The sequence below is a fragment of the Pantherophis guttatus genome, chromosome 1, assembly GCF_059756535.1.
Source record: "Pantherophis guttatus breed Tessera chromosome 1, ASM5975653v1, whole genome shotgun sequence".
NCBI classification, from domain to species: domain Eukaryota; kingdom Metazoa; phylum Chordata; class Lepidosauria; order Squamata; family Colubridae; genus Pantherophis; species Pantherophis guttatus.
The window spans coordinates 331,086,658-331,097,834 of record NC_142063.1 but is presented as its reverse complement, the minus strand read 5'-3'; the positions used below and the strand labels follow the sequence as shown (position 1 = coordinate 331,097,834).

Below are 11,177 nucleotides of genomic sequence, written 5' to 3'. Positions count from 1 at the left end.
TGCAGTATCCTTCCCCTGCCACACCACACCCACCAAGCCATGCCCACAGAACCGGTAGTAAAAAAAATAGGATTTCACCACTGTGGCAGACCATGTATATAAACATAGTTGATTTACCACTGTATAGGAATGTGGCAATTGTATTTCAAGACGGAAGACCCATTTAAAGATTATACCAAAATTAAAAACTGAGAATGAAATGTTTGAGTATCTTTTTTCCCACACTGATCAGCCAAATAACCCTAGGAAACTCATGAACTGTTACTTAACGGTGCTCAAATGTATAGTGCAGTGAATATGGAAGATCTATTTATCTTAAATGGCTTTATGTTTTTGGCAGGCAAATTCATGGATGAAAAGTCCAAATGCACAGTGTGTATCCTTCAGAGGCAGGAAAACAAAAACACTTGGATGTCCTCTTTTATTCAGAAATGTTTATAATAAAAATGAACAACACACTTTTGAAGTGAAACACTAGATCTTCTTAGTTGTTGGGAAATCTTATCTTGCAGCAGAAATGCAAGGAATAAAGGCTAATTTAATAGAGACTCCTCAAAAAATTAACTTTTTTTCCTCCAGGAAATAGAGACTATTTCCTGCCTCAAAGTCAAGTCCATTTTCCAGCCACATTTTCCATTTTGTATATTTAAGTCTCTCAGGAGAAGATCTGCTTACAGACATAAGCTGATGAAGAAATGTCACTTTGGAGCAATAGCAGAGGAATTAGAGTTACATGATGCTGACACTTTTCCCTGAAACCCTGCACAGCAGTTATACAAGAAAGTTTGAAATCAACTTTCATTAGATTTGGATCCAGCAATGATATTCCATGGGACTGTTATGGCCATATCAACAGTGCCACAATGAAGTCCAAAAGAGCAGAAAACCCCTCTTGTTCAATTCAGTTTTAGCTCAATGCTAGCTGGCTATTAACTACAGTAGAGCAGCAGCAAGACCATCATCTCTTCATCACAAAGTTGGGTTCCTTCCCATCATCTTTCTCTTCTTCCTCGGAAGTTTCATCTTCACTGGTCTGCTGTTTGGGGGAATGATCAGAATCCGCAGCTACAAATGCAAGTATAAGAGAAAAGAAGGTCTGATTAAAGTTATGGAAGTTTAATATACTGGCATTCATTACCATCAGAACCAAGCAGAATTTTACATTCAGAAACAGATTGCATCTGAAAGAAGAAAAGGCTGTTCTTTTTATGTTAGTCTAAGATTATGATGCCACCCTGGAGGTGGCAGTGGCTTGACTACCTCGTTAACCATTTAGGCTTCTGGTTTTATTATGTTGCTGTAAACCATCCAGAATCACTTATTTAAGATGGGAAGAGTAGAAATTTAATTAATAATAACAACCACCACCACCACCACCACCACCACCACCACCTTACTCGGAACAGCTTAATCTCACTAAAGATTAACTAATAATAATAATAATAATAATAATAATAATAATAATAATGTAAAAATACTGGAAACCTCTGCAGACTTCTTAGATCTAGTCCCCAGTCTTCCTCAAATTGGATTAGTCTTTCTTCCTCAAATTGGCAGGCTTGGATGTAGTCAATCTCCCTCCCCTTCCTGGCAGCTGGACTTCTGGGAGTTAGTCCTATCTCTTCCAAGGGCATCAGGTTAGGGAAGAATGAGTTAATAAAGAACTGTTCTTTTCCCCCTTGCTGTATCCACAGAGGGAGGGGAACCTCCTATCTCCCTAGCTCTACCACCAGACAACATCATGTAAATATGTTCTTCTTGTGTGAATGAACAGCCTACTTTTCATATTATGGAAAATATTTTTCTTCTGCTGCTTCAAGCTGCAAACATGAACTGCAGTTCTTACGATCTTAATGGAATTATATTTCCATGATCACTTTGCCTTCTTTCCCTCATTGGGAGAAATGGAAGCAACTACCAGGCTGCAGTGAATTGTGGCCGTTCAGAAAATGGAGGTGCACCATGCAGCCCAACAATAGAATGCCTTGCTTTGCTTCACTAATGGGAGTTCTGCTGCGTTCTGACACTGTGGAATGCCAAGAGCTTACATTACCAACACAAAGCAAGCAATTTTGTTGTTGGCCCACAGGGTTCAATTCTAGAAACGGCCCCATTTTTCAGCTTCAGCTTCTTGGAAAATAGCTTCCAGGATTATACCATGTGGCTCAACAACATAAAGGCCTGCCCTCCTTACCTTAACCCAACCTCCTGAACTCTGGAGATCTATAAAAGGTAAGCAAGGAGGTTTTGGGGCCCAGTGGAGTGGGAAGCAGGCCCAAGGCCAGCAGGGACCCAATAGGGGAACGGGGAGCAGGCTCATAGGACCCTGAAGGGCAGGAAGTGGATCATGAGGTGCGTTAGGAAGTGCAGGAGGCCTTGGGAGGCCCGGGAATGCAGACCTGGGCCTGTGCTATGCCTCCCCAGCCTCTGTCATTCCTGCTGCGTTTAACAACCACATCAGGGAGAGCAATGAGTGGAGTATTGTTAAGTGAGGCAATCTTGCTTAATGACTATCACCACTTGCAACTGTATTGGGCAGGCTCCATTACAGTCCTAAATTGAGGACTACCTGAACAGGGCTCTTGGCTGGGGAAGGCCACTTTAAAAGACACCCACACTAATTTATGTGGCATGTTGTTCCTGCAGACATACAATTTCTGCTGAATTGGACAGAAATGGGCTTTCTGGGATTGACAAAATACATTTTCTTTTAGGCTGACCTCAAGATTACAACTTTTTGAGTTACCTGCATCTTCATTCTTTTGCTCAACTTTATTTTTCTTTGCCAGCAATTTCTTCTCTTTCAATTTCTGACTGCAAAAAAAGCAAGAGAGAAATTAAATACTGATTAAATGGACAACTCTTTTCACACTTTGCAGTTTTTTTTACTCCAATCTTAGTAAAGATGTAAGGTTTAAATATAACCTTTAATTTGCAAAGAAATTCCTATTTAATTGAAATAGATGAAAATAGCTCTTAAATATTTTCCATCTCTTTTACTCTGGCTCAAAATCCAAAATATTGGGTTTATCTTATTCATCTTATTCTTTACATGATGCTGGACTGGGAAAACTGGGCTATAAATAAACTGCTGTTTCCAGTAGCTTGGAAAGATCTGTGGCCACCTACAGATAAATATATGAATTGCATCACATAATTTGTATCATCTCTTTTAAATGATAGCATAATATAAATTTCAATCCTTTCAGCCACATATTTTCCCATTGTTCCATCAATATATCATGTCCAAAGTTCTTAGCTCATTTCAACATTATCTTCCACTTCAATTTCATGATCATCATCTGTACCAAGTTCAACTTATGTCTTGTGCTATTCAATTCCAAACGTCTTGTTATCTACCTTAAATCTTTCTCTTTAAGTGCATATAAAATCATTGAAAAATAAATTCTTCCGTAGTCAATTGATTTCTTGATTTCGTCTTATTTTCACCTTGCTCTTGTAACAACTCTCACTAGGTTAACTATCTCACTTTGCCAGCTCTTTCCTATAAAAACCTTCTTAGACTGAGACTGATAAAGGCATTTTCGGACACAATTTGGATTTTCCATATTCTCAACAAGACACTTCTATTATAGTGATTTTTAAAAGCTACATTAAATTTAACTTTATTGTATCACAGAAATCCATGCTATCAAAATCTTCAGCCATGCCTTTCTTTTTCTCTCAGAATTCTTTTTTTTTCTCAGCATCATCCACTCTTTCATCCAAACCAGAGAAGATTGCAAAATACCGTTTTGAATCAGTCAGCCCCAATCCTCCTTGTTCCTTTGCATTTTAGAACACTTCATATTTAATCCTTGCCTTTTTCCCTTAAAAACTAAGATGTATCTTTCTGCCATTGCTTAAATGGTATATCAGTTGTCCAAATAGGTATTAAAACAAAAACATGATTCTAAGCCCATGACAGCGAACCTATGGCACACGTGCCAGAGGTGGCACACAGTGCCCTCTCTGTGGGCACGCAAGCCGTCGCCCCAGTTCAGCTCTGCTGTGCATGCGTGCGCATGTCCCACCGGCCAGCTGGTCTTTAGGCCTCTGCCATGCATGTGTGGGGTACGTGTGGGAGGCTGCACATGCATGTGTGGGGGGCGGGGCGCGTGCATCACATGCGCATTGCATTTTGGGGGTTAGGACACGTGCTTGCGCTTTGGGCACTTGGTCCGGAAAAGGTTAGCCATTACTGTTCTAAGCAATATTCATTTTATCACAAAAATTCTCAGCAATAGCAACAGTAATTTCTCTCATCTTAGCATATCCTTCTTAATTTCATTTTATGTTTTAACATAGTTGTTTTGAAATAACATACAATTCATATTAGTTATACTAATACCCAAATGTAGCATTTTACCTTTTCCTCAATTTTAAAACAGTATTTTTCATCAAATCTTTTTGTTCTTAAATCGTCATTTTTTTTGCTAACATCTTCGTTTTCATTACTAATTTTAAGTGAAGGAGATGAGCCAAGTTTAATTTGGAACTTAAGAAACTCATATTCCTGGTCAAAAATAAAGAAAAGACAAGCATGATATAAAGCTCATGATATAACCCTCAATTAGGGCAATGCAGAAACTAATGAGATAATACATGAGATCAAATTTAGTTATTAAATTTATTAAATTAAATGGAAAAATTGGAATTAAAAAATAGTTCTGCTATGGCTAATACAGAAGCCCTTTAGAGTTTCTGTATCAGCCACCAAGAACAGCTTGACCTTACCGCTTCTTTCTACGTTTGGCTGTCTGTTTTTCTGCAACCATCTTATTCTTTTCAAGCTTCTTCTGATATTCTTCATCTAATTTTTGCTAAAAGAAATAGAAGCAATAAATTAAATCTGAAATTGTAAACAATTCAATGAAAGTATATTTATACAGGGACTTCCGGTTGGCACCGCAGGCTTCGTGGACGGTCTCCTCAGACCGCCAGTCCTGTGACTTCGTAAAAGCCGCTTTGACAGTGCAAATTGGTTGTCTGGCGGCTGAAAAACCTCCCCTTCGGGAAAAGAAGGAGAGGAGAGCCGGTGGGTGAGAGTAGAGCTCCCGAAAGTCCTCTGGAATAATTCCAGAGGCTTGGAGGATGAGAGCTCCCCAGTCAGCCCGCCATGAAGCTCCGAAGCCAGGACGACTCTGTGTAAACAGAGCCAGAAGCCGCAATCCGATCCTGCTGCCAAAAAGTGAGTCTGATTGATTACAAGCGCAGGCAGAGCGGAAACAGGAGAACAAGCCTTAAAAGTAACAGAGCTTAACTCCTGAGTTACTTCGTTTCAAACTGAATTTCTTTGAGCTGGAGGCTGAAGATGGCGCCTTTGTTATGGTTTTGAAAGTGAAAGTCAGAAACGAAAGTGCTTATTGAGAACTTTGCACTGGGAGAGTGGATTAAAGCTGCTGGGAAGTGAGATCTTGTGGAGAAAAGACTATTTTGCCTGATAAATTAGAGACTATAAATTACAAGCATTTTAAAGTTGTTCAAGGGACTTTGTGGCTTTGGAAAAAAAAAATCTTTTTAAAAGGAGGAAAAAAAAGATGGCTTCTAAACAAGTTAAGCCAGGAGTTGCTAAAGGAGGGGGAAGTTCTCCAGTTGTGTCAGTGGTGACACAGAAAGCACAACTTCCAGCTGATTCACAGAGTCAGGAGGCTGCTCTTAATGATTTTAAAGAATTTATGAAAGAAGCCATGAATAATCAAGCAACAGCAATGAAAGAAGCTATGAATAATCAAGCCACAGCAATGAATAACTTAACAATACTTGTGGAAGGTAAATTAAAGAAAGTGGAGGAGGATATAAAGTCAATTAAAGAGGTGGTTGCAATAAAACACAATAAAATAAGAGATGATATTGTTTATGCTGTATCAGGATTGTCAAAACTTGTTATCCAGCTGGATGAGAAAGTGGAAGAAATTAATGAAGCCAATTTAAATTTGGAAAGCAAAATGGGAGATGTCATGACCAAAACAGAGAAAGTGGATGATGAATTGGTAATGTTACAATACAGGTCCATGGAGTTTGCTTTGAGATTGAGAGGCCTGAAAGAAAAGGGCAAGGAAAATTTAAAGGACATTTGTGCTGATGCTATTGCAGAGATAATTAAAGAAAGACCAGAAGATGTGGCAAGCCGAATTGATAAAATCTACAGGGTTAATTCCTGGCTGGCAAGATAACAAGAAAAAGATGGAAAGCAGATACAAACTTATGCGGAGGTTGCAGCTGGACAAACTATCATGGAAGAAGATCTGGATCTTGGGAGCCTACCCCCAACTTTGGAACCATCTAAGAAGGGAGAGCCATAAGCACAACGACTGACCTGATCAACTTATAAACTTCAAGAACAACAATCAAAAATGCAACAATCTCAAGATTTATCTCAAGAAGTCCAGAAAACAGAAGCAGTTGGGGGGGGGGGGGGCTAGGCCGAAGAGTAAGGTGGAGGAGAATCTTCAGCTGATGCTCATGCGGCTTCGAAAGGCTAAAGATGGCAACTAAATTCCTATCTTGGAATTTTAATGGCCTAAACTCAGCACAAAAAAGAAATTGAGGGTCTGGAAAAAGTATCAATATAAGCTAAATTATAAGATACCCGTATGGGCAAATCCCAGACATGCAATAGAAAATATAAGTATAGAGCAAAAAACAGAGGTGATTACTTATAAAGAGCTTCTTCTTTTGGAAAGGGGTATGCTGCAACTGAAATCTTCAGATGTATTAAAAGAAGAAGGGATAATTTACACTTGGTTTCAGTACGGTCAGCTTCAAGCTAGATGGAGGGAAGATCAAAAAATTGGTGTTACGCAAAATGAGGAAAATCTGGTGAAACAGATTAGAGATCAAAGTCAGATGCATATTAAAAGGTTGTATAATGCTTTATTGGAAATAGATTCAGAAACGGAATTGGTTAAGGATTATATGATAAAATGGGCACAAAACTTTCAGGAACCAGTGATGATGGAAATGTGGGAAAAGATTTGGGTTAGAAATGTTAAATTTACGCGAGCACAAAATTTGAGAGAGAATTTTTATAAAATGTTTTATAGATGGCACTTAGATCCTAAAAAATTATCATGTATGTACTCGAATTTGCAAGCTAAATGTTGGAGATGTGAATGTGATGATGCAACCTATTATCATATATGGTGGACTTGTAAGAAAATCAAGGCATTTTGGATAAAAATTTGGTGGGTGATGCAGAACATTTTGAAAAGAAGGTTGAAATTTACTCCTCAATTGTTTCTACTGGGTATAACGACGGATTGTACAGTATTAGAGACTAAATTGATTTTGAACTTAATATCAGCAGCTCGGCTGTTGGTAGTGCAATACTGGAAGAAGGACTCTTTGCCTACTATTGAAGAGTGGATACTGAAAGTAACGAATTTAGCAGAAATGGCGAAAATCTCAGTGTATTTGAAGGACTATACACAAGAAATATACGTATCGGAATGGAGAAGATGGATTGATTATATTCAAAATAAGTATCAGACAAGAAAATATCAAATTGCTTATGAATGAATGTTAAGTATTAGAAGTATTATGTTATCTATAGTGGAGTTAAGGTTTCAGGGGGGGAGTTAGTAGTCTGAGGATAGGTAGGTTAATTTAGCTTATGATTGTTAACTGAAATATCTTGTATTTTGCTCTGGGAAATCTGGGTGGGAGGGTGGGAAAGGGGGGGGGAATATTGGGGGGGGGAAATTCTTTTTTTCTGTAAAACTTTTCAATAATAAAAAAAAAAGAAAGTATATTTATACAATTTACCAAAAATTCACATTTCAAAAAAGCCACCTTATTTACCATAATGCTAAATGGATTTGCCTAAAGTATCTTTGAATATACAAATGTTATTGATTCATGTCCTGGTTCTGGACTTCCCAGACACATAGCTGGATGTATTGGGAATAGAACGCCACATGTGTTATTTAACAACATGGTCATCCAAAAATAAGGAACTATATTTTTCTGCACACTCAGAAGATGAGTACCCAGGAAACAACTAGCTTGTAAATATAAGTTTAATACATATTGAAGGGAAGGAAAAATGGGCTAAAAAGGAAAAAAAATATCAGTAAAGTTTTCTGATGGGAAGAAAAGAGCAAACAAAGGAAAATGAAAGAGAAAGAAAACGTACAAACACCTGCATCACTTTTTAATATTTTGTTCTTGGAGAGAATCAAAGAAGGAAGGGGAGAGAGGGGAGAAAGTAGACCTTTTTGTAGTTTACAGAACAGCAAGGATTCTCGAGGTAATCAATATCAAAGCTTTTGAGGGAAAGTCATTTTACCTTCTCAGCCATGGCATCCATAAAATCTTGCCTCTGATATTCCCGCCGCCGAAGATGTCGATAGACATGAAATTCCCCACTTCCAGCCCCAGCACTGGAACCTGTCGAAAAAGAAAAGGCAAAAATATATAGGGCTGAAGCAAAATATTCCATCTTAATCTCCAACAGTTTAAGAGTCCCAAATAGCTGAGTTCGGTAAAGTCTCTCTTTAAATCTTTGAAAAGTTGTTACCATTTACTAGAAACAAGTTGGATCTGAAACAATGAAAATTATTTCATTCCACATATCTTACCCCAAATCTAACAGACAAGAATCAGTGATGTGGTTTAACACCATTTTGGCATAGGAAATACATGAACATTTCAATATAACCCCAATATAACAGACCAAGTATAATTGAAACTATAAAAGAGCTCAAAATTCAGGAGAAAAAAAAATAAAATCCTGGCTAGGCTCACTTGTATAATCACTCTACTTGCTAGACCCTACTGCCAATGGTACATGTTCCCATATTCATTGTCACCTACAGTAATCCCCATGGCAACTTAGAAAAATAAATTCATTACATATTATGAATTTGAAATTACTTAGAGACTGAATAAAACAGTCATGTGAACCTTATGACCTTTTCATATGAGATCTTCTATGAAGCATATGCTACTTTATGAAAAATTAAATACAAATGCAAATATGAGAGTTATTTTTCATTTTGCTAATATGAATTTCCCTCCTCTACCTAAAAAGGGCAAATGTGATCAGTTATGTTCCTTGGTTTGGTGTAATAACACCCTTTGTCTTGACAAAGACTGTTAATATTCCCAAGGATGAATGGAAAAAGTTTTAAGTTTGTTACAAGTAGAGGACTGTCCATTAAATAATGTAAACTCACACATTTTATAAATTATTTTGTATAACTTATCCTAAATTTGTTAGATATGAAGATCAATTACGTGAAGCATTCAAGTAAATCATGCAAAGCAAAGCCCCAGTCATCTTATTCAGCAAATATCTTTGATTGTGCACAGTGCAGGCATTTCTCATTATCTATGCCATAAGAGTTACTTTACCTTTGCTTTTAAGTAAAGGGCAAGATTTTGAGAAAGCAGCTCCTTGTTAAAATCATACTATAAATTCACATCCCTGGCCACCAAAATCTCAGATTTTCTCTGCAATATCTCACAACAAACAGAGGTATAAGTCATTGTTCAAAATCTCTCCATTTACAGTTATAAAATTGAAACATTATTTAAGAATCAGGGGATTCAGAGTTGTAAATATCTCACTACAATAACATCCATGGATCAGAGGAATTTGAAGAGTTTGTTAAGGCTAATATCAAAGTGCAAAATTGGACCAAAAATTGCCTCTGAAACAAGTTTCAAACTTTTCCTTGACACCATCAATTTTACTCTTCAAAACTCCTGTTTTTCCTCCTTTTCTCTAAAAGTAACGAACAAAACCCAAGAAACTACTTAAAAGACCCCCCCACAACTTACCCATAACATCTCTGACAAATTCTGGAGGTGGGCGGGGTGCCCATTCATTCAGCTTTTCAGGAATTGGAACTGTTTTATCCTGCAGTGAAAAATAAGCCACACTCTGATGCTTCCAATGGGAGTTATTATTTAGAGCTACAATTAAATTGCATACAGATTCTAACAGTGGAGAGAAATCACGACTGATTTTAACCCATGTAGATATTCCATGCTTGACTACACATTGTGGATCCAAAGTATCACAATACTGGAATGCATAAACATCAGACTGCCTTGATAGATCCAATCCTATATTCCACCAACCAGCAGCGAAATAATCAGGATCAGTGACACTAATTCAAATCTTTATTGTCAGTGCACAACATTTGTACAATGAGATTGGTTGAGCTCCCTAATCTTTATGCTGAGGAAGGGGAAGCTTAACTCCTCTACTCAGGGACGTAATAGAAGTAGCTGAAGGAGAGGATGCCAAGCCACAAACTTGAGGAAAAAAACCCCAGGACTGATTTGGATGACGGGGAGAAATCTCCCTCTTCAGCCCCCTAGTTCGATGATTGTAACAAGGACCCAAGTGCCCTCAGCTGGGGGAATGAAAGCAGCCAGGTCTCATTTCTCAACCGCCAAAAAGCTGGGGAGAGCCAAGGGGAAGTAGCCACGCCCACCAACACATACCCCGCCCCCTCACCGGATTTCTCATTAGCCTCTCTAGCTTGAGGCGCTGCTCCTCTGCGGCACTCCGGGGAATGACCAGCGGCTGCGGCTCCTTCCGGGGCCGAGGGGGCCGCGTCGGCCCCGCCGCCATCCTACTCCCAAGTTTCCCTCCCCCTTGTGCAAAAGGCCGCGGCCCCGACCGATGACGTCACGGAGGGCGACGGTCACACAGACTCGGTCTGCGGAGGCGGAAGAAGGCGGGGATAGTGACGTTCCCGCCTCTTTCCCCCCTACTACTCTTCCTTTCATAGGAAGAGCGAGCCCTTACTTTCTTTAATATTAATGAGGGCGGGAAACCTGAGGAGGCGTGTCTCTCCTGAAGCGAATGGAAAGCCTAATGGGTTTCCCAGGATTCCTCGCGGCTTCTTCTAATTCTGTTTATTATAAGCGTCTCGTTTATAGCTATGACAACGAGAACGCTAATAATTGCATTTGGGGATAATCCAACCAGCTTCTAAATATTTCCCTGTTCAGTAAACACGCTTGTCCACGTAGAATTAAGTTATATCGATCGCGGGTCTAATGTACATTTTATTCGTTTATTTACATACTGAATTTGTTCACTTGATGGGAGCTTTGAAATTGGTTAAGAAAAGGATCCGGTGGTTTTCAGATATAAGAGAATCATTTTGTTAACATAGGTCTGTGTAGCTGCCTACCACAAGGGCAACAGAATACCT

At 38.7% G+C, this 11,177-nt stretch overlaps 1 protein-coding gene across 1 annotated transcript; it reads right to left on the bottom strand.

Annotated features, from left to right (window-relative positions):
* Nucleotides 1–407: 407 nt before the first annotated feature.
* On the bottom strand, nucleotides 408–10,665 carry PRKRIP1 (PRKR interacting protein 1). The gene is made up of 6 exons (XM_034420864.3): nucleotides 10,472–10,665; nucleotides 9,787–9,865; nucleotides 8,291–8,391; nucleotides 4,738–4,823; nucleotides 2,747–2,814; nucleotides 408–1,065 (listed from the first exon to the last, which is right to left on the bottom strand). Exons 1-6 carry the CDS (start codon nucleotides 10,586–10,588, stop codon nucleotides 959–961), a joined length of 558 nt encoding a protein of 185 aa, XP_034276755.1. The 5' UTR covers nucleotides 10,589–10,665; the 3' UTR covers nucleotides 408–958.
* Nucleotides 10,666–11,177: the final 512 nt, after the last annotated feature.